The sequence below is a fragment of the Elephas maximus genome, chromosome 7, assembly GCF_024166365.1.
Source record: "Elephas maximus indicus isolate mEleMax1 chromosome 7, mEleMax1 primary haplotype, whole genome shotgun sequence".
Lineage (NCBI taxonomy): Eukaryota > Metazoa > Chordata > Mammalia > Proboscidea > Elephantidae > Elephas > Elephas maximus.
Genome location: NC_064825.1, coordinates 57218551 through 57242930, shown reverse-complemented (window position 1 = coordinate 57242930; position 24380 = coordinate 57218551). Strand labels below are relative to the sequence as shown.

General features: G+C 38.6%; 1 protein-coding gene across 1 annotated transcript; it reads left to right on the top strand.

The window, feature by feature from the left end:
- Window positions 1–3016: 3016 nt before the first annotated feature.
- On the top strand, window positions 3017–4500 carry LOC126079236 (hemoglobin subunit delta). Its single transcript, XM_049890164.1, has 3 exons — window positions 3017–3167; window positions 3296–3518; window positions 4248–4500. Exons 1-3 carry the CDS (start codon window positions 3076–3078, stop codon window positions 4374–4376), a joined length of 444 nt encoding a protein of 147 aa, XP_049746121.1. The 5' UTR covers window positions 3017–3075; the 3' UTR covers window positions 4377–4500.
- Window positions 4501–24380: the final 19880 nt, after the last annotated feature.

Here is a 24380-nt window from a genome sequence, read left to right as displayed (position 1 = left end):
TTTACACATTTGCAAGGGGCCCAGACTGAAGCCAAGGTTCTGCCTCTAAAGATTCAAATTTAACACTATGGAAGTCTGCCCTTTTATGCTCTATAAATGACAAAGCGAATGACAAAGCCACATGGGTGAGTGTCATGAGTCTTCTGGGGCAAGTTCATATTAATTCTGTGACTTACACTCAGAATAGGCTCATCTTACGATATAATGGAAGGAATTAAGGAGCCTTGGTAGGCTGGAGTAAAAGACAAACCTCTGTCTTTCTCTTGGGGACTTGTGATGTGTGTGTATGTGTGTGCACATGTGTGCACATGTTTGTGTGTGTGTGTGTTTGAAAAGGTCAGGGTGGCTGTGTTCTAAGTAGAGCATATGTGCTGTGGGACTCCTTTACAGGGTAGAAGTAGGCTACAGATTGTGAATACAGCAGTGAGACTAAGAAGCTTTTGGAAACCGTTGAATGCTGACCTGGATTTGGGTCTGCAGCTCTGAATATAACCACATTTATCATTTATTCATTTTTGTAACTTATTTTTGTCTGGTATGCCTGAACTTTCATGTGTAGTTACAACTCGCAGCCTTGACCCCGCAGAGTTGTGAGTTATAGAAGGAGACCCTATTTCACTCTTTAGGAATCTAAGTAGCAATACTGAGAGCAGCAATCCCTTCCTTGAAGGCAGGAAGATGGCAGTTGCAGCAATTGCCAGCACAAAAAAGTGACTCTTAAGTCATTCATGGCAGAAGGAGGCATCAGGAAAAGGACAAAATAGAAGAACTTACAGAACCATTTCTGAGCATAAGATATGATAGGGAAAGTCTTAAGAAGGTGCTAATTCCAGGCAATCATGCTTACAAAGATTGCAGCCTTGATAAGTTTGCACCTCACAGAGAAATATAAAATTATTCTGTATTAATATTTAGTAAGGCTTTGAGTAGATTTTCCATGACACCAGATTTCTGCAAAATAGATGTCCAAACTTGCCCCGAAGTCCTCCTTCTTTCACATATACATGCCCGATCTTTGATATCAGGGGTGTGGAATTGAGTCTTAAACATAGCCAGAATGTGAAGTAATGATAAGGCTAATTCATGTTTCAATTTTATGAAATGAAAATTAAAATTCTAAAGGTCAAAGCAATTTTTTTTTTAACATTTAGAGCATTTGAAATATTTCTTTTTCCATAATTCATAGTGTGGAATCTAGTCCCGTGATAGATTGTTGATTAGATCCTCATTGCTTCAAGGTTTTAGACAATAAAAATATTTAAATTTTATTCCTTCCTTCCCTCTGATTTTTTATGGGCATGTAATGCTGACCTAACTGCTAAGTATCTAGATACTAATCAAGTCTTTTCAAAACATCTGCACATAATCAGGGTGAGATAGATGAGGCTTGGGACAGGTAAACAGAGTGAGGAATCTATTTTTTTGCAGTCAGTGATGGAGAAAGCATTTTTGGAGATGGAGTAATGGAAAGGGGAATTTTGCCAATTTCTTTGGAACAATTACAAAAAGAGAAATCTTTCCTTTCTGATTATCCTAAATAATATTTTTGTAGTCAGAGCTTCACAGTGTTAATGCTAGAAGAATGGAAGATGCCGGTTAAATATTTGTTGCCAGTGAGGATAAAGGAGAAAGAAAGATAATTCTAGACACTGGAATCAGGAGACCATACCTGAATTAGGAGGTAATTCTGAGGACGGTAAAATATGGTAACTAAAAGAAGTATAATCCTTTCCTTTCTGAAAGGAACTGGGGATTCAGGAAAGAAGTAAACTTCAGAAAGTAGAGATGATGAAATGTGGAGAAAACAACAACCAGGGCCCTTTTGGAACTCTAATATCCTACCCTGAGCTGAGAGATGCTGCTGCTTTTGCTTTTTGTGTTGAATATATAATAGCAAGGAGCAGATCTCTACACTACAGAAGCTTTTCCTAGCCTGAGAAGTTACCATTTATTAAAGGGGGAAAAAATGGAGGTGAGGGGGAATCTATAGAGACAGAACAGTAAATTTAGTAAAAGAGAGTTTAAACACACAAAAATACATAAAGAAAATGAATGAGTGTGAGATTATGAGTAATAAATTTTGAACAAGTAATTATTATAAAAACAGAATTCTTAGTCACCTAGGAGAAAAGGTGATCTGAGCAAAGATTGGAATACTTTTCCACTTTCCTACCTGTCCTGTAAAATTATAAAGAAACTCCTCTGTCCCATCAAATACTTTCCCAGACCAGTCAAGGCAGGAACACTAAAATGGCCCTCTATAGCCTCCCCTTTGAAACAAAAGTGTTACTCACAACTTGTGATTTTAACTGACTTTTACTTGTTCGTATTTCCTACTGCAATGAGAGCTCTCTATGTTTCCATCTTTGGATCCCCAAAGCCTAATACAGTGACTATTGCACAGGGCATTCTTCATTTATATTTATTCTATTTTCAATGATCACGTATTTGGTTAAATGACCAAAGAAAGAAAGAAACAAATAAACAAATGAATGAATATTAATTTTCTTACCAGGAGAATTTAATGCAAATCAGGAGAAGGAAAACATGTTTAGAACTTTCACAGATGTTTCATTCATTCTATCCTTGTAATTATCTTGCATATTCTAGAAACACAGGAATAGCTCCATCCAATTACTCCTAAACTGGACCATAGTGGGTAATTCCTTTCTACTTTCTGGGCCTCAGTTTCCTCATTTGTATAATAACAGAATTGGAGAGTAAATTCTTAAGAGGCTTACCAGGCTGTAATTCTAAAAAAAATGCATAAATAAACTTGCCAAGGCAGATGTTTTTAGCAGCAATTCCTGAAAGAAACGGGACCAGGAGATAAGTAGAGAAAGAGTGAAGGTCTGAAATCAAACTAATAAGACAGTCCCAGACTGTCAAGGAGAGGTATGGCTGTCATCATTCAGGCCTCACCCTGCAGAACCACACCCTGGCCTTGGCCAATCTGCTCACAAGAGCAAAAAGGGCAGGACCAGGGTTGGGCATATAAGGAAGAGTAGTGCCAGCTGCTGTTTACACTCACTTCTGACACAACTGTGTTGACTAGCAACTACCCAATCAGACACCATGGTGAATCTGACTGCTGCTGAGAAGACACAAGTCACCAACCTGTGGGGCAAGGTGAATGTGAAAGAGCTTGGTGGTGAGGCCCTGAGCAGGTTTGTATCTAGGTTGCAAGGTAGACTTAAGGAGGGTTGAGTGGGGCTGGGCATGTGGAGACAGAACAGTCTCCCAGTTTCTGACAGGCACTGACTTCCTCTGCACCCTGTGGTGCTTTCACCTTCAGGCTGCTGGTGGTCTACCCATGGACCCGGAGGTTCTTTGAACACTTTGGGGACCTGTCCACTGCTGACGCTGTCCTGCACAACGCTAAAGTGCTGGCCCATGGCGAGAAAGTGTTGACCTCCTTTGGTGAGGGCCTGAAGCACCTGGACAACCTCAAGGGCACCTTTGCCGATCTGAGCGAGCTGCACTGTGACAAGCTGCACGTGGATCCTGAGAATTTCAGGGTGAGTCTAGGAGACACTCTATTTTTTCTTTTCACTTTGTAGTCTTTCACTGTGATTATTTTGCTTATTTGAATTTCCTCTGTATCTCTTTTTACTCGACTATGTTTCATCATTTAGTGTTTTTTCAACTTATACCATTTTGTATTACTTTTCTTTCAATATTCTTCCTTTTTTCCTGACTCACATTCTTGCTTTATATCATGCTCTTTATTTAATTTCCTACGTTTTTGCTCTTGCTCTCCCTTTCTCCTAGTTTCCTTCCCTCTGAACAGTACCCAAATTGTGCATACCACCTCTCGTCCACTATTTCTGCACTGGGGCAAATCCCCACCCCTCCTCCATATGAGGGTTGGAAAGGACTGAATCAAAGAGGAGAGGATCATGGTGCTGTTCTAGAGTATGTGATTCATTTCAGACTTGAAGGATAACTTGAATAATATAAAATCAGGAGTAAATGGAGAGGAAAGTCAGTATCTGAGAATGAAAGATCAGAAGGTCATAGACGAGATGGGGAGCAGAAGTTACTAAGAAACTGACCATTGTGGCTATAATTAATCACTTAATTAGTTAATTAATATGTTTGTTATTTATTCACGTTTTTCATTTTGGTGGGAGTAAATTTGGGCTAGTGTGTGGGCAACATAAATGGGTTTCACCCCATTGTCTCAGAGGCCAAGCTGGATTGCTTTGTTAACCATGTCTGTGTATGTATCTACCTCTTCCCCATAGCTCCTGGGCAATGTGCTGGTGATTGTCCTGGCCCGCCACTTTGGCAAGGAATTCACCCCAGATGTTCAGGCTGCCTATGAGAAGGTTGTGGCTGGTGTGGCGAATGCCCTGGCTCACAAATACCACTGAGATCCTGGCCTGTTCCTGGTATCCATCGGAAGCCCCATTTCCCGAGATGCTATCTCTGAATTTGGGAAAATAATGCCAACTCTCAAGGGCATCTCTTCTGCCTAATAAAGTACTTTCAGCTCAACTTTCTGATTCATTTATTTTTTTTCTCAGTCACTCTTGTGGTGGGGGAAGTTCCCAAGGCTCTATGGACAGAGAGCTCTTGTGCCTTATAGGAAAAGTTCAAGGGAAATTGGAAAATAAAGGGAACCATACACAGATATTAATGGGAACAATTCTACTTCAAAGGCATAAAGATTGGGAAGGTTTGGCAAATAGGATACTGGTACTACAGGGATTCCATGGGCCTCAGGCCTAAGACATAGCCCCAGGGCTAACTTTCAGATTCAATTCCAGAAATTACTCACAAAATAATGGATTCATTTAGAGGTGTCACGGTTACAGAAAACATTGTTTTATTTCCTTACTTCCTATTGCTCTTGCCTGTGCATTTTAGCCCACAACCTATACACTTTCAAGTCTTCCTACTCTGAGGAACCATCCTTCTTCTGTTACTGGGCCTATAACACCTCCAAAAATAATCTTTATTTCTCGTTTAGCTCATTTCTGTGGGAGTTCAATGCTCACATATTACCTATGACTTCTCCTGACCCCAGTTTCAATGAACTTTCCAATACTGTTCCAAACCCCTCTCCCCAACATTTTTTTAACATTTTTTCTTGCTTTTTTGTCTTTTTTTTAATAAAATTGTTTATTATTTTTCAATGATTATGAAGATGTGTGTGTGAGCGTGTGTGGATGGGTGGATGTGTGTGTCAGAAAGGTGCAAAAATTATATTTAGTTAGATTCCATAAAAAATTTAAAAAATATTTAATTTAATATTGAGGGATTACAATATAATAAACTAATGCTTTACATATTTGTAAGGGATCCAGACTGAAGCCAAGATTCTGACTCTAAACGTTCAAAAAAATTACTTTTTAGTTTTCATTTATTTATTTTATTGTGCTTCAGGTGAAAGTTGGAACCCTGCTGGCTCAGTGGTTAAGAGCTGGGCTGCTAACCACAGGTCAGCAGTTTGAATCCACCAGCAGCTCCTTAGAAACACTATGCGGCAGTTCAACTCTGTCCTGTAGGATCACTCTAATTCAGAATCCACTCATTGGCAATGGGTTAAGTGAAAGCCTACTGAACAAATTAGTTTCTCATTCAAAATGTATACACAAATTATTTCATGACATTGGTTGCAGTCCACACAATGTGTCAGCATTCTTCCCCTTTCCAGCCCAGTTTCCCATTTCCATCTGTCCAGTTTTCCTGTCCCCTCTTGCTTTCTCGTCTTTGCTTTTGACCAAGTGTTGCCCTTTTGGCCTCATATGCTTGATTGAACTGAGAAGCACGTTACTCACATGTGTTATTGCTTGTTTTATAAAAAAACAAAAAAAAAGGCCTGTCTAATTTTTGGCTGAAAGATGAGCTTCAGGAGTGGCTTGAGTTCTGAGTTAGAAAAGTGTCTGGATGCCATGCTCTCCAGGGTTTCTCCAATCTCTGAGAGACCAGTAAGCCTGGTCTTCTTCTTGAATTTGAATTTTGTTCTACGGTTTTCTCCCATTCTACTGTGGCCCCTCTCAGAGCTACCAATGGTTGTAGCCAGGTACATCTAGTTCTTTGGGCTCAGGCTGGTGGAGTCCGTGGGTCATGTAGTCCACTTGTCCTTTGGACTAATATTTTCCTTATATCTTTGGTTTTCTTCATTCTCCTTTGCTCCGGACATGTTGGGACCAATAGATCTATCTTAGACAGCTGCTTACTGGTTTTTAAGACTCCAGATGCTACTCAGCAAAGTAGGATGTGGAACAATTTCTTTATGAATAATGTTATGCCAATTGACATAAATGTCCCTGCAGACCACGGTTCTCAGCCCTCAGCCCCAGTAACTCAGTCCCTCAAGTTGTTCGGATGTGTCTAGGAAGCTTCTATGATTATGCCTTTTTGTGCTCTACTATATATATGAATATGCGTGCTGTACATACAAATGTGTGTGTAAAATATCCACAGCCTAACCTATATATGTACATGGGTATGCTCCTATATGTCCTCCTTCCCCTACTCCGTGTATGTATCTGCCTATGTATCTGCTAGTAAGTTATTTGTTTTTACCATTGTTGTAGGTTTGTATATGCTATAATATTTACTGTGGTTCCTCTTTTTTTTTTTTCTTATGCTCCTCTAAGTGTATTTCTTTGCCTTCATCAAGTTGTGCTGACTTCCCCTCCATTGTATATTGTCTTTCCCTTCACCAAAGTTAACACTTGTCTAATATCTAGTTAGTGACTGCCCCCCTCCCAACCATCCCTTAATTCAGGTAATGTCCTGAAGCACCTGGACTACTTCAGGGGCACCTTTGCCCAGCTAAGTAAGCTGCACTGTAACAAGCTGCACATGTATCCTGAGAACTTCAGGGTGAGTCTATGGGAATCAGTGCTCTCCTCCTCCTGTGGTCAAGCTCATGTCATCAGGGGGAGGGCTCAGGTCAGAATGAGAAAGAGGTGTTCTAGTTGTATTATCACAGCCTCATCAGGACCTTTTAGTTTCTTTAACCCTCTTTGCTCACAACCATTGTTCCCTCTTGTCTCATTCTCGTTTTTCTCTTTTTCTTCTCTACAATTTCTCCCCTCTTTATTTTTTAAATTGAACTTTTTTATTTTGAGTTTGTTTTCTTTAAATCCACTTTTTTTTTAATTTCTATACTTTCTTTAATCTATTCTTTTCAAGACAAGGAGAATTAGAATGAATCATTGTGACTTTACATGGGTCTAAAAAATAACAGCGATAACTTAAGGTCTGGGATAAGATGGGTTGTGAGGAATATTTCTATATATAAATTCAGGGTGATTTGGGAGCATATCAGCAGTAGCAACTAAGATACAATCATCATGCTGCTCATATTTTGTGGGCACAACAGTAGGCATAGCTTGGGATGAGGCAGAAATATTCTTAGTCCAAGCTGGGGTACTCTGCTAATCAAGTTCATGTCTCTTATCTCTTCCCCTCAGCTCCTGGGCAAGGAGCTGGTGTGTGTGATAGCTCACCACCTGGGCAAGGAATTCACCCCACAGGTGCAAGCTGCCTATCAGAAGTTGGTGGCTGGTGTGGCCACTGCCCTGGCTCACAAGTAACACTGAGCTTCCTTTCCTTTTTTTCCAGTTCCTATAAAAGGCTCTATTATCCCCAGTGCCTAACTACTGAACATGGGGAAATTATGAAAGGCCTTGGAAATCTGGCTTCTGCTTAAGAAAGAATACTTATTTTCATTGCACTGGTGCATTTAATTATTTCTGCATCTTTCATTCAGGCAGGCACATGGGAGGGCCAGGCACTGATGACAAAAAGAAATGAGGAACCAGTTAATTAAAATGATGCAGAAGGGGTCTGTGCAGACATTGGAAAGCTGCACGCATGTCTTGGACTCCATGAAGGAAGGAGAGGTTGTAAGCAGCTAATGGTTGTGGGAAGCAGCCTCTGCTTCCTATGCTGTACTTCCAGTCATAAAACTGAAGGCTTGATTTGGGGTTCGATTCCTTCATTTTTTATTTTAAATCACTAATTTTACCTAGCTTTCATCAGAAATGTTCTTCTTTCTCCCCAATTGTTTGGCCAGAACCTCACAGCCCTAACTCTGCTAAGTTCTCCTGTCTAAAGGTAATACTTTTTCTCTAATATTTCCCTTCCATGGCCTTCTGGTCCCATTGCACCTCCTCTTCTGACCAGCCTTAGCCTCAGTTCCCTCTATTATCTTATGGAGGTCAGTTTGAAGCCTGGAAAGCAGGGAGAGGTGGTTTTGCTCTCCCTTCCCTGGAGCTCCTGTTCTCTGCCACCACCACAACAGTGACCAAGATGTCTATAGCACTGGGCTCCCTGAGACCTCTCTTGTTTCACAGGCAGCACAGCGAGGAATGGGCTGCTAATGTGCTAAGTGTGGAACTGAGGAGAATGTAAAAAGGAGCTTCTTGTGGCTCAATATTCACTACTGTCTTGTAGCTTTTTCATGAACCCACAGGAAATGGAAGTCCCATTTTCCCTCAGGGTGCTTTAGCATTCCTGTTCGGAAGTCACTGAAGTTCTGCTCTCTCTCTACCGTGTCTCTGTTGGCTTTTCTGACTCTAAATTTATTAGCATAGTGTTGCCATCAGTAACACACCTTAACTTCATTTCCATATTAAATAGCCACTTCTATGGATGCTAGATTCTAAAAATAAAGATATGAATTTTGGGTGGTCCCTGCCACTCACCCCAGTTCTAAGTCTAGTTAGCAAGCATCTGAAGTAATGCATGTGGCAACTGATAAGTGATTACAAAAGACTATACAGGTTTTATAACATCATCGAGCTAAGCCCTCAAGATGAAATGAATTATGAAAATAGATACTTATCAAAAACAGAAGAAACGGAAAAAAAAAAAAAAAACTAGATGGGGAGAATAGCATATCCCAAATCACTGATGGATATGATATTTGGTATTCTGATTTTCAAGTAGGTAAGCAAAACTGCCTGCAAAGGGGTAAAGAAGGGCTGGACTCAAACCACCAACTTGTTGGTTGTCGGTGAATACGTTACCCATTTGCACTACCCAGGGACTCCGAGGACCCCTCCTCAGGGCCTATAAATACATTGGTCTATTTCTGAAGCTTCCATATGTTCCATTTATCTCTTTGTATATTCCTGCATTTTAAATATATGTATATAGATAGATAGATTAGGTAAGATTTTGTCAAATATCTAAATATCGGATATATATATTTTTAATTAGTCTTTCATGTATTATGTTAGAATGGATCTGTCAGTTTCCTTAAACAATCCAGCTGGTGATCTGAGTGACATTTCCTTGAATTTAGAAACATGTTTGAGGAGAATAAAAATCTTTATTGGGTTGTACCATTTTTGAAGATAGACATCTCCATTTATCTAGATTTTCTTTTATGCCATTTTTTGGAGATGTTTCTCAATTTTTATAAAATATATCACAGAAATAAAACTAAAAAAAGAAAAGTGCAACTCAATTACTACAGCTGCATCCTGAACTTATCAGACACGAATTGTCATTTGTCATTTTACCCTTTTTCTAGATAATTCAATTGACTTTGAACACCTTATATCCATTTTACCCTAATCTATCATTGTTATCATGTATTTTAAACATTTTGCACGGATTTACTCCCCATATTTTCTGTTGTTACTACTTTAAACAGTGAGAAATCTTTATAGTTATTTGCCTCTTGCTTTCCATACCCTCCTGCACCTCTAGCTTTCTATCTAAGATCATTCTCCCTCTTCCTGAAGAACTCTTTATTACCTTTTTCTACTGGAAATAAGTTCATTCGTTCTAGTTTGCCTGAAATGTCTTCATTATCTCTATTATTAAAGCACACTTCCAATAGTAACATTTTCATGCAAGTCAGATAAGTTAAATAAATAGCTGAAAAATAGTGAAATATAAGAATTTGGTATATAAATATGTATCCTTTATATTCAGCAAGGAAATTAGAAAGGAATTCTCAACAAATAGTGGTTGAAAAACTGCTTAACTCTTCACAAAATAATAAGTGCAGATACCTGCCTTACTACATGGACCACAATCAATTACAGAGTTAAGTGTTAAAATCACGTCACGAAGAAATTGAATTATATAATCTTAGAGATAAAATTGTGTTGTTGTTGTTGTTAGATGTCATCAAGTCAATTCAGACTCATAGTGACCCTATGCACAACAGAATGAATGGCCCGGTCCTACGCCATCCTTACAATCGTTACGCTTGAGCTCATTGTTGCAGCCACCATGTCAATCCACCTCATTGAGGGTCTTCCTCTTTTCTGCCGACCTTGTACTTTGCCAAGCATGATGTCCTTCTCCAGAGATTGATCCCTCCTAACAACATGTCCAAAGTACGTAAGACGCAGTCTCGCCATCCTTGCTTCTAAGGAGTGTTCTGGTTGTACTTCTTCCAAGACAAATGTCTTCGGTCTTTTGGCAGTCCAGGGTATATTCTTTGCCAACACTACGACTCAAAGGCGTCAGTTCTTCTTTGGTCTTCTTTATTCATCTTCCAGCTTCCACATGCATATGATGCAATTGAAAATCCCATGGCTTGGGTCAGGTGCACTTTAGACTTCAAGGTGACATCTTTGCTTTTCAATACTTTAAAGAGGTCCTTTGCAGCAGATTTACCCAATGCAATGCGTCTTTTGATTTCTTGACTGCTGCTTCCATGGATGTTGATTGTGGATCCAAGTAAAATGAAATTCTTGACAACTTCAATCTTTTCTCTGTTTATCATGATTTTGCTTATTCGACCAGTTGTGAGGATTTTTGTGTTCTTTATGTTGAGGTGTAATCCATACTGAAGGCTGTGGTCTCTGATCATCAATAATAAGTGCTTCAAGTCCTCTTCACTTTCAGCAAGCAAGGTTGTGTCATGTGCATAACGCAGGTTGTTAATGAGTCTTCCTCCAATTCTGATGCCCCGTTCTTCTTCATATAGTCCAGCTTCTCAGATTATTTGCTCAGCAAACAGATCGAATAGGTATGGTAAAAGAATACAACTCTGACGCACACCTTTCCTGACTTTTAAACCAATCAGCATTCCCTTGTTCTGTCTGAACAATTGCCTCTTGATCTATGTAAATGTTCCTCCTGAGCAAGATTAAGTGTTCCGGAATTCTCATTCTTTGCAATGTTATCCATAATTTGTTATGATCCACACAGTCGAATGACTTTGCATAGTCGGTAAAACACAGGTAAATATCCTTCTGGTATTCTCTGCTTTCAGCCAGGATTCATCTGACATCAGCAATGATATCCCTGGTTCCACGGCCGCTTCTGAAACGAGCCTGAATTTCTGGCAGTTCCCTGTCGATATACTGCTGCAGCCATTTTTGAATGATCTTCAGCAAAATTTTGCTTGCATGTGGTATTAATGATATTGTTCTATAATTTCCTCATTCAGTTGTATTACCTTTCGTGGGAATAGGCATAAATATGGATCTCTTCCAGTCAGTTGGCCGGGAAACTGTCTTCCATATTTCTTGGCACAGATGAGTGAGCACCTCCAGCGCTGCATCCATTTGTTGAAACATCTTAATTGATATTCCGCCAATCCTTGTTTTTGGCAGTGCCTTCAGTGCAGCTTAGAATTTTTCCTTTGGTACCATTGGTTCCTGATCATATACTACCTCTTGAAATGAATTCTTTTGGGTATAGTGACTGTGTATTCCTTCCATCTTCTTTTGATGCTTCCTGTGTCATTTAATATTTTCCCCATAGACTCCTTCACTATTGCAACTCGAGGCTTGAACTTTTTCCTCAGTTCTTTCAGCTTGAGAAATGCTAAGTGTATTCTTCCCTTTTGGTTTTCTATCTCCAGCTCTTTGCACATGTCATTATAACACTTTACTTTGTCTTCTAGAGCCAGTCTTTGAAATCTGCTGTTCAGTTCTTTTACTTCATCATTTTTTCCTCTTGCTTTAGCTGCTCGATGTTCATGAGCAAGTTTCAGAGTCTCCTCTGACATCCATCTTGGTCTTTTCTTTCTTTCCTGTCTTTTCAATGACCTCTTGCTTTCTTCATGGATGATGTCCTTGATGTCATTCCACAGCTCTTGTGGTCTTTGGTCACTAGTGTTCAATGCATCAAACCTATTCCTGAGATAGTCTCTAAATTCAGGGGAGATATACTCAAGGTCATATTTTGGATCTCGTGGACTTGCTCTGATATTCTTCAGTTTCAGCTTGAACTTGCACATAAGCAATTGATGGTCTGTTCCACAGTCGGCCACTGGCCTCGTTCTGACTGATAATATTGAGCTTTTCCATCATCTTTTCCCACAGATGTAGTCAATTTGACCCCTGTGTGTTCCATCTGGTAAGATCCATGTGTATAGCTGCCGTTTATGTTGGTGAAAGAAGGTTTTTACAGTGAAGAAGAGATAAAACAAGGCATTTAATGACCTATCCTGAGGAGAAATCATAAAGAGAGAGAAGCAGATTCGTTTGACCATATAACCTCTTGGAAAGATTTATATGTTAAATATAAAATCCCATGAATAAAACTAAAAAGTAAATGGCACAATCAAGTACATTTTTAAGATGTGTTACAGAGAAATAGTTAACATCCCAATGCAAAAATCTCTCAAGTAAAATAAATAAATGAGCAGAAAAAAACTAAAAAAAAAAAGTACAAATGTACAAAATATGAAACAAGGATTGCTGGTAAACTTCAAAACTTAACTGTATGAGTTTTTTCAAAATGTATATATATTTTTAAAAAGAATATATGCTCTGCCTTACATTGTCCCAGATTTGTAAAGCTCCATATTGTCAAGATGGTGGTGGGGAGATCAGCCACTCTCTTACTGCTGCTGAGATTCTAAAATAAGTTAATATTTCTTGAGCATAAACAGCAAATGTGGTTAACATTTTCATATCAAGTAATTCCACTTCTAGAAATTTGTCATAAGTTGAAATATTTTAAAAAGTATATATCTAAGTATTATTTAAAATTAATGAACTCTTTAAAACAACTTAAATGTCAAATGACTTTTATAGGAATTTGCACAACTATTAAAAATAACATTCCTGAAGTATATTTTATTATAGTATATGGGAATATGTTCAAAATAAAATAGGTTAGAAGAACATATACATTATATGTGCATACCTATGTATGTATATATATATACATACATATTATATAGCCATATAAATACATACATACACATATATATGCACACACAAGCACATAATGTTGTTAAATTTATCTGAAATGTATTATTGTAGTAAATATTATTGTAAAACACTAAAATATTACTAGTTAGGATTTCTAGAAAGGTTGGTATTAGTAATATTTTCTAGGCAAGGCTGAGGAAATAAAGAATCTTACAAAATAGCTCATGTTAATATCAGCACTTGCAATTTGGTTAAAAGAGTTTCATTTGTCTTACCAAATCATGACCCATACATACTAAAGGAGCAACTTGTACATGGGGCTTACCTTTTTATCCAGCAGAGAGGAAAGAGCAAGAGAACTTGCAGAAACACACAATGACTTTTTTAGCTTAAGCTAGGATATTGTATATATTACATGGAGACATATTTCTCTGGCCAAAGCAAGTCACATGGCAAAGCCCAGATCAAAAGCTGTGGATATATATTTCTTCCATAAGAAACACTCTAAGACACAAGTAAGTGTATAATTCTCTTACAGCAAGGCAAGGGGGAAGAAGGGAAGTGAAAAATTTTGAAAGAGAATAAAATCTACCACAATGTGTGTTTTATTTACTTTAAAATTTCTACATTTTCCAAATTGCATACAACATACATGTATTGATTTTTTGACAAAAATATTAATATTTTCCCCTTTTAGCATATAAGGTGCTGTTAAAATAACTTGTACAAAAGATGATGTGTCAGAATTTAGGCTTTGGAATGTGGATGAAGAAGAATGACATAACCATATATTTCGGTTGAGAACTCATCAGGGTATGGGTATAAAATAACAAAAAGGAGTGAGAAGGTGAAAAAGAGAGAAACAATTTTATATTTCTTTCTTGGTGATGGCAGAGTCACTTATAAAACAAGGAAGCAGACAAAGAAGTGTGTTTGGTGGGAAAAGCTTGAGGTCAGTTTTGAATGCTGTGGGTCTGAGAAACCTGTGCAATGTGGGCAGTCAAAAGAGAAAGTGGGAGCCATTCAGATAGATGTGGTGATTGAAATTATGAAAAGGAGTGGAGTTGTCCAGAAAGAGAAAAATAGATGACAAAGCTTCTGAGGAACATTTAAAAAAGCTCAATTAAAAAAAAAAAAAAAAGATTGTTGATTATAGAGACTTTATATAATGATATAGAATAAGATCTGGGAGGTGGGGGCCAAGATGGCTGACTAGGTATAAGCTACCTCGGGTCCGTCTTGCAACAAAGACTCGGAAAAACAAGTGAATCGATCGCATACATGACAGTCTATGAACCCTGACCATAAAACACAGATCTAAAGAGTTGACCTGAGTGACAGAGACTGAGAACAAACAACCATAGGGAAGCAGAGACTGTTTTCGGAGCCTGGAGCCACCGTCCCAGTCAGGAAACCTTGGTGTCAGGCTTTGTACTGGGTGCACGGGAGCTGAGCACGGCATCCTGAGAAGGCGCAAACATGGGAGGCAGCTCTAGCCCCCAGAAGTGACCTCGAGGAAGCCCAGCCAGTGCACGCAGGCAGCCTAGCGACGCGGCTGACAGGAAAATTCACTGGAAGACAGCCACTGATTTTGGAGCCTAGAGTGTGGCGTCCCAGCCGGGGAACCTTGGCACTGGGCTTTGGACTGGGAGTGGAGGAACTGACCACGGCTACTGAGTCAGCGCAAGCATGGGACGTGGGCCTGACCCTCGGGGGCAATCTCTACCCAGCCAGCTCACACAGTCGACGCGCCCCTCGGGATACTCAGATAAAACAGTCATCGCAAGCAAGATAAGTAACTTTGTCTATATTCAGGGGTGCTACTCTCTCCTATTTATCTGAACCCTCCCCTCCCCTTCCCGGGCAGCTTCATTAACATTGGAATTTCCTGAGCCAGAGAGAGAAGTACACTGTGGTTTTTCTTTCCGTTTTTTTTTTTTTTTTTTTTTATCTTTTCCTAACCCATTCTCCTGACCTGAGAGAAGCAGCTACAAAAAACCCAGTGACCAAAAATCCTTCCCTGATTGGACTAAAAACACAGAACCAGCTTCAGCCAAACATATGTGCTCCACAGTCTTGGGCTTTCATCCCTACAGGGAACAAGGTGGCTATTATAATGCAAAGGCATTTCTGATAGGGATCTGACTGTAATTGTTTTAGCGGATTACTGCAAAGACAAGTTTCCCAGGTCTGATAGCTCTGCGTATTCAACAGAGCCCTCACTGACCCACAACAGGGAACTGGGAGCTGAAGCTCCCCCCAGACCACCTAGCCTCCTGCATTAGGGGTCTAAGGAGGGTGACACCTACCAATCCGTAGAGGTACTTGCATTGGGGGCCTAAGGTACAGCTGCAGAGCCCACCCACCAAAGTGCTTTAGGAATAGAGACACACCTACCTCAATGACACTTGGGGGAAGACTGTCAGCATCCTGTGCCCACTGGAGTGTGAAACCCTGCAGCTACTAGAATCTGGTGCACACACCTATCACCACTACTTCTCTAGGTGGATAGGTGACAGTCTGCTCCAACACTTGATGACCCAAAATCAGATTCTACTCAAGAATAGTGAATGGACTCTTAGGCTTATATATCTTGTAACAAGCCAAACCAGCTGGTAATAGGACATAAGTGATTCAAGGGCTACAACAATCAAGAGAGCGCAATCTAGTAGCCCATCTACGTATACTGAAAGAAAACAAAACAAGATAAGACTCAGTGAGCAAATATAGAACAAATCACTACAATATCTTAGTGATGGCTCGGACACAGCAGTCTATATCAAACCACATAAAGAAGCAGACCATGGTTGCTTCCACAACTCCCCAAACTAAAGAATCAAAATCTTTCCCAAATGAAGATATGATCCTGGAATTGCCAGATGCAGAATATAAAAAACTAATTTACAGAATGCTTCAAGACATCAAGGATGATCTCAGAAATGAAATAAGGCAATCTACAGAAAAAGCCAAGGAACACACCGATAAAACAGTTGAAGAACTCAAAAAGATTATTCAAGAACATAGTGGAAAAATTAATAAATTGCAAGAATCCATAGAGAGACAGCATTCAGAAATCCAAAAGATTAACAATAAAATTACCAAATTAGACAATGCAATAGGAAGTCAGAGGAGCAGACTCGAGCAACTGGAATGCAGGGTGGGGGATCTGGGGGACCAGGGAATTGACACCAATATTGCTGAAAAAAATCAGATAAAAGAATTAAAAAAAATGAAGAAACCCTAAGAATCATGTGGCACTCTATCAAGAAGAATAACTTGCGTGTGATTGGAGTCCCAGACCAGGGAGGGATAACAGAAAATACAGAGAGAATAGCTGAAGATCTGTTGGCAGAAAACTTCCCTGACATCATGAAAGACGAAAGGATATCTATTCAGGATGCTCATCAAATCCGATATAAGATTGATCCAAAAAGAAAATCACCAACACATGTTATCATCAAACTTGCCAAAACCAAAGATAAAGAGAAAATTTTAAAAGCAGCCAGGGATAAAAGAAAGGTTTCCTACAAAGGAGAATCAATAAGTTCAGACTACTCAGCAGAAACCATGCAGGCAAGAAGGCAATGGAATGACATATATAGAGCACTGAAGGAGAAAAACTGCCAGCCAAGGATCATATATCCAGCAAAACTCTCTCTCAAATATGAAGGCGAAATTAAGATATTTACAGATAAACACAAGCTTAGAGAGTTTGCAAAAACCAGGCCAAAGCTACAAGAAATACTAAAGGAAATTGTTTGGTCAGAAAACCAATAATATCAGATACCAGCGCAACACAAGGTCACAGAACACAACATCATGATATCAACTCAAATAGGGAAATCACAAAAACAAATTAATATTAATTAAAAAAAAATAATGCTCAAACAGGGAATCATTGAAGTCAATATGTAAAAGATCACAATAATCAAAAAGAGGGACTAAATACAGGTGGCATAGAACTGCCATAAGGAGAGGGAAACAAGGTGATATAGGACAATACAAGTTAGGTTTTTACTTAGAAAAATAGGGGTAAATACTAAGGTAACCACAAAGAGGTATAACAACTCCATAACTCAAAATAAAAACCAAGACAAACATAATGACTCAGCAAACATAAAGTCAAATACTATGAAAAGGAGGAACAAACAATTTACAAAGAAAAACATCTCAGCACAAAATAGCAAGTGGAAAAATGAAATTGTCAACAACACACATAAAAAGGCATCAAAATGACAGCACTAAACACATAGTTATCTATAATTACGCTGAATGTAAATGGACTAAATGCACCAATAAAGAGACAGAGAGTCTCGGACTGGATAAAGAAACACGATCCATCTATATGCTGCCTACAAGAGACACACCTTAGACTTAGAGACACAAACAAACTAAAACTCAAAGGATGGAAAAAAATATATCAAGCAAACAATAAGCAAAAAGAAGAGGAGTAGCAATATTAATTTCTGGCAAAATAGACTTTAAAGTTAAGTCCACCACAAAGGATAAAGAAGGACCCTACATAATGATGAAAGGGACAATTGACCAGGAAGATATAACCACATTAAATATTTATGCACCCAATCACAGGGCTGCAAGATACATAAAACAAACTTTAACAGAACTGAAAAGTGAGATAGACACCTCCACAACTGTAGTAGGAGACTTCAACACACCACTTTCGGAGAAAGACAGGAGTTCCAGTAAGAAGCTCAATAGAGACACGGAAGGCCTAATTGCTACAATCAACCAATTTGACCTCATTGACTTATACAGAACACTCCATCCAACTGCTGCAAAAAAAAAAAATTTTTTTTTTTTTTTTTTGCTGCAAAGTATACGTTTTTTCCTAGCGCACATGGAACATTCTCTAGGATAGACCACATATTAGGTCATAAAACAAACCTTTGCAGAATCCAAAACATCAAAATATTACAAAGCATCTTCTCAGACCATAAGCCCATAAAAGTGGAAAACAATAACAGAAAAATTAGGGAAAAGAAATCAAATACTTGGAAACTGAACAATACCCTGCTGAAAAAAGACTGGGTTATAGAAGACATTAAGGAGGGAATAAAGAAATTCATAGAATGCAACGAGAATGAAAACACTTCCTATCAAAACCTCTGGGACACAGCAAAAGCAGTGCTCAGAGGTCAATTTATATTGATAAATGCACACATACAAAAAGAAGAAAGAGCCAAAATCAGAGAACTGTCCCTACAATTTGAACAAATAGAAAGTGGGAGACAAAAGAATCCATCAGGCACCAGAAGAAAACAAATAATAAAAATTAGAGCTGAACTAAATGAATTAGAGAACAGAAAAACAATTGAAAGAATTAACAAAGCCAAAAGCTGGTTCTTTGAAAAAATTAACAAAATTGATAAACCATTGGCCAGACTGACTAAAGAAATACAGGGAAGGAAACAACCCGAATAAGAAATGAGAAGGACCACATCACAACAGAACCAAATGAAATTAAAAGAATCATTTCAGATTATTATGAAAAATTGTACTCTAATAAATTTGCAAACCTAGAAGAAATGGATGAATTCTACCTACTAAACTAACACAATCACAAGTAGAACAACTAAATAGACCCATAACAAAAAAAGAGATTGAAATGGTAATCAAAAAACTCCCAACAGAAAAAAAGCCCTGGCCCGTATGGCTTTACTGCAAAGTTCTACCAAACTTTCAGAGAAGACTTAACACCACTATTACTAAAGGTATTTCAAAGCATAGAAAATGACAGAATACTACCTAACTCATTCTATGAAGCCACCATATCCCTGATACCAAAACCAGGTAAAGACATCACAAAAAAAGAAAATTACAGACATATATCCCTCATGAACATAAATGCAAAAATCCTCAACAAAATTCTAGCCAATAGAATTCAACAACATATCAAAAAAATAATCCACCACAACCAAGTGGGATTTATACCAGGTATGCAAGGCTGGTTTAATATTAGAAAAACCATTCATGTAATCCACCATATAAATAAAACAAAACACAAAAACCACATGATCTTATCAATTGATGCAGAAAAGGCATTTGACAAAGTCTAACACCCATTTATGATAAAAACTCTCAGCGAAATAGGAACTGAAGGAAAATTCCTCAACATAATAAAGGGCATCTATACAAAGCCAACAGCCAACATCACTCTAAATGGAGAGAGCCTGAAAGCATTTCCCCTGAGAACGAGAACCAGACAAGGATGCCCTTTATCACCGCTCTTATTCAACATTGTGCTAGAGGGTCCTAGCCAGAGCAATTAGGCTAGACAAAGAAATAAATGGCATCTGGATTGGCAAGGAAGAAGTAAAATTATCTCTCTTTGCGGATGACATGATCTTATACACAGAAAACCCTAAGGAATCCTCCAGAAAACTACTGAAACTAATAGAAGAGTTTGTCAGAGTCTCAGGTTATAAGATAACTATACAAAAATCACTTGGATTCCTCTACATCAACAAAAAGAACATCGAAGAGGAAATAACCAAGTCAATACCATTCACAGTAGCCCCCAAGAAGATAACATAATTAGGAATAAATATTACCAAAGATGTAAAAGACCTATACAAAGAAAACTACAAAGTACTACAGCTAGAAACTAAAAATTACCTACTTAAGTGGAAAAACTTACCTTGCTCATGGATAGGAAGACTTAACGTAGTAAAAATGTCTATTCTACCAAAAGCCATCTATACATACAATGCACTTCCAATCCAAATTCCAATGACATTTTTAATGTGGTGGAGAAACAAATCACCAACTTCATATGGAAGGCAAAGAAGCCTTGGATAAGTAAAGCATGACTGAAAAAGAAGAAGAAAGTGGGAGGCCTCACTCTACCTGATTTTAGAACCTATTATACAGCCACAGTAGTCAAAACAGCCTGGTACTGGTACAACAACAGGCACATAGACCAATGGAACAGAATTGAGAACCCAGATATAAATGCATCCACATACGAGCAGCTGAGATTTGACAAAGGCCCATGTTAGTTACTTGGGGAGAAGATAGTCTTTTTAACAAATGGTGCTGGCATAACTGGATATCCATTTGCAAAAGAATGAAACAGGACCCATACCTCACACCATGCACAAAAACTAACTCCAAGTGCATCAAAAACCTAAACATAAAGACTAAAATGACAAAGATCATGGAAGAAAAAATAGGGACAACCCTAGGAGCCCTAAGACAAGGCATAAACAGAATACAAAACATTACCAAAAATGATGAAGAGAAACCAGATAACTGGGAGCTCCTAAAAATCAAACACCTATGCTCATCTAAAGACTTCACCAAAAGAGTAAAAAGACCACCTACAGATTGGGAAAGAATTTTCAGCTATGACATCTCTGACCAGCACCTGATCTCTAAAATCTATATGATTCTGTCAAAACTCAGCCACAAAAAGACAAACAACCCAATCAAGAAGTGGGCAAAGGATATGAACACTCCCTTCACTAAAGAAGGTATTCAGGCAGCTAACAGATACATGAGAAAATGCTCTTGATCATTAGCCATTAGAGAAGTGCAAATTAAAACTACAATGAGATTCCATCTCACTCCAACAAGGCTGGCATTAATCCAAAAAACACAAAATAATAAATGTTGGAGAGGCTGTGGAGAGATCGGAACTCTTATACACTGCTGGTGGGAATGTAAAATGGTACAACCACTTTGGAAATCTATCTGGTGTTATCTTAAACAGTTAGAAATAGAACTACCATACAACCCAGATATCCCACTCCTCAGAATATACCCTAGAGAAATAAGAGCCTTCACACAAACAGATATATGCACACCCATGTTTATTGCAGCTGTTTACAATAGCAAAAAGCTGGAAGCAACCAAGGTGTCCATCAACGGATGAATAGTTAAATAAATTGTGGTATATTCACACAATGGAATACTACGCATCGATAAAGAACAGTGACGAATCTGTGAAACATTTCATAACATGGAGGAACCTGGAAGGCATTATGCTGAGTGAAATTAGTCAGATGCAAAAGGACAAATATTGTATAAGACCACTATTATAAGATCTTAAGAAATAGTATAAACTGAGAAAAACACATACTTTTGTGGTTACGAGGAGGGGTTGGGAGAGGGTTATTTACTGATTAGTTAGTAGATAAGAACTACTTTAGGTGAAGGGAAGGACAATACTCAATACACGGAAGGTCAGCTCAACTGGCCTGGACCAAAAGCAAAGAAGTTTCCAGGATAAACTGAATGCTTCAAAGGTCAGCGAAGCAAGGACGGAGATTTGGGGACTATGGCTTAAGGGGACTTCTAAGTCAATTGGCAAAATAATTGTATTATGAAAAAGTTCTGCATCCCACTTTGAAAAGTTCTGCGTCTGGAGTCTTAAATGCTAACAAGCGGCCATCTAAGATGCATCGATTGGTCTCAACCCATCTGGATCAAAGGAGAATGAAGAACACCAAGGTCACATGATAACTAAGAGCCCAAGAGACAGAAAGGGCCACGTGAACCAGAGGCTTACATCATCCTGAGACCGGGAGAACTAGATGGTGCCTGGCCACAACCGATGACTGCCCTGACAGGGAGCACAACAGAGAACCCCTGAGGGAGCAGGAGATCAGTGGGATGCAGACCCCAAATTCTCATAAAAAGACCAGACTTAATGGTCTGACTGAGACTAGAGGAATCCCGGCGGTAATGGTCCCCAAACCTTCTGTTGGCTCAGGACAGGAACCATTCCCGAAGACAACTCATCAGACATGGAAGGGACTGGACAATGGGTAGGAGAGAGATGCTGATGAAGAGTGAGCTACTTGTATCAGGTGGACACTTGAGACTGTGTTGGCATCTCCTGTCTGGAGGGGAGATAGGAGGGTAGAAAAAAGGGTTAGAAACTGGCAAAATTGTCACAAAAGGAGAGACTGGAAGGAGGGAGCGGGCTGACTCATTGGGGGAGAGTAAGTGGGAGTATGGAGTAAGGTGTATATAAGCTTATATGTGACAGACTGGCTTGATTTGTAAACTTTCACTTAAAGCTCAATAAAAATTATTAAAAAAAAAAAAAAACACTGGCTGCAACAGAAACAACACGTGTTTATAGCCTGTGCAGAAAAAAGCACGTGGTTCAAAGTGTCATTGTAATTGGATAATAATGACAGCTCTGACCAGAGCACACTAGAAGGTTCAAAAAGTAAATCAGCATAGCGTTTCAGCCTTCTAGGTATACTGATACAAGTAAGCTGGGATTACAAAATTTTTTTTGTTGTTAATAAGTAACTACAGGGGTATTTCTGTAAAAAAATAATAAATGTCTGCTGAAACACTGCAAAAAAAAAAATAACATCTGATGTTTATGTAGGTGATCATACCTTGTAAGAAAAAATAATTGAAACTATACTCTTTTCTGACTAAAAATAGTGTTTATCGACTTAAAAAGATAACAAGTTATAATTGTAATGCTATCTAAACGTTATAGTCTTGTGCCTGCAGGAGTTGTAGAGCTGAGGATTGGAGTTTCTTGGGTTTCACAGTAGAATATTTCTTCAGGGACTTGTTGCTTATCTTTTTCTGTATCATTAGGCATTTATGGTATACTGATTCTCAAGGTGGTTATCTTTATTCTTTATTTTCACAAGCTATGTGCAAGTTACCACAGCTCTGTCCTGTGATATTCCTGAACAAAGTCACTGGTAAAATCTAAGCCTGAATTTTACTCCATTGTTTACTACTCTTTCTTCCTACGGCCAAAGCTCTATTCAATTTCTGACTAAAAATCAGGGCTACTTCTGGTTGGTTTACTGCTTTGTCCTCTTGTTAATCTTGTTATATCCAGAAGTATATGAATATTACTGCTACCTTACAATTGTTCTGACTAGGCCACAGACTCTTATTATGAGCTCTCAAAACACTGTTTCCTACTTGTATTCATGTTCAACGAATAATCTACCCTTTAAGAATAATGTCAATATTTAATTGTTATCATTCTGAACATTTTAACCTGGTTCCATGGAATCAATGGAGCCCTGGTGCCACAGTGGTTAAGAGCTCAGCTGCTAACCAAGAAGTTTGCAGTTTGAACCCACCAGCCGCTCCTTGGGCTCGCTATGAGTCAAAATTGACCCTATTGCAATGGGTTTGGTTTTTGGTTTTCCAGGGAATCAAAGGGAAAAGAATATTTGAGTAAGGCAATAGTAGTCATCCAGAGTGAGATACAGCAGAAAGGTCAAGTAATATGTATATTAAAATTTGTACATTAGCTTCCACAGTTATAAACTCATTTGTGGCCATAATGAGAACAATTTAAGTAGTAAGATGGAGTCTGAGGTTAATAGATCAAAAAGCAAATTAGAATTGCTGAAGTAGAAATGAATAAGAAATGGTCTATGTTCTTGGGGAAGTTTAACCAAGTGTGACATATATTCTCGGTCTAAAATATAGTTTCAGATTTACTTGGAGAACTAAGATTTAAGAGGATGGCCTAAAATTGGCAACCACACTAACAGAGTTCTGTAAATGATAGCTTCCTTAGTTGAAGGTCTGTGCATGTACAGTGACCCCACCCAGGCATGGCCAGTCAGTTCAAATTTTTATCAGTTCTGCTAGAAGAGACACAGTCAGCATACACAACCAACTGAAGCCTAGTTAATTGTCCAAGAACAGACATGGAAAAATATCTCACCCTTGGTTCAGATCCTAGTGTCCCTAGTGGGAAACCTGAGTGAAAAAATGACTTTAAATATGAAACCAAAAATCAAACTCTATATGCTACTTAGCGTGGATCCCATGACCAAAAATCATCCCTTATCCTTGTGGTTTAGATACCTGAAAAGAAGTGTGGGGAGGGTGAGAGAGTAGATGAAGGTATTAGAAGAACATGTCCTTGCTAAGAAAATGAAGTTACCTTTATGCAATAGAGTTCCCAGGCATCCTTTCCCTACTCTTCACGATATCCACACTAGAAGCACGGAGTTTTCTGCTTTCAAGCAGAGCTGAAGAGCTTTCTGAGTCTACTTATAACTTCATACAATTGAAATTTCTAACTAGTCAGGTAATTGGACAAGTAAACTCTTATCATACAGGCAGCTTCGTTACCTAACCTCCTGGGTTGATGCTACTAATAGTCATCAACTTGTTGAGAAGTGAAAGGTATCACCAAGGGATATACCCATATATTTCACTTAGATAATCAATACAAAGATTGATACATTCTTTTCTTTTTAGAGATTGCTTCTTCTTGGTTCTTGGACTAATTTAGTTGGAACCGCATAACCCTCC

Excerpts from the sequence above, each read along its gene's own strand:
- LOC126079236 (XM_049890164.1), top strand. The coding sequence starts at position 3,076 with ATGGTGAATCTGACTGCTGCTGAGAAGACACAAGTCACCAACCTGTGG. Across the intron at positions 3,168-3,295 it reads GGTGGTGAGGCCCTGAGCAG|GCTGCTGGTGGTCTACCCAT; the intron begins GTTTGTATCTAG and ends TTTCACCTTCAG. Across the intron at positions 3,519-4,247 it reads TGGATCCTGAGAATTTCAGG|CTCCTGGGCAATGTGCTGGT; the intron begins GTGAGTCTAGGA and ends TCTTCCCCATAG.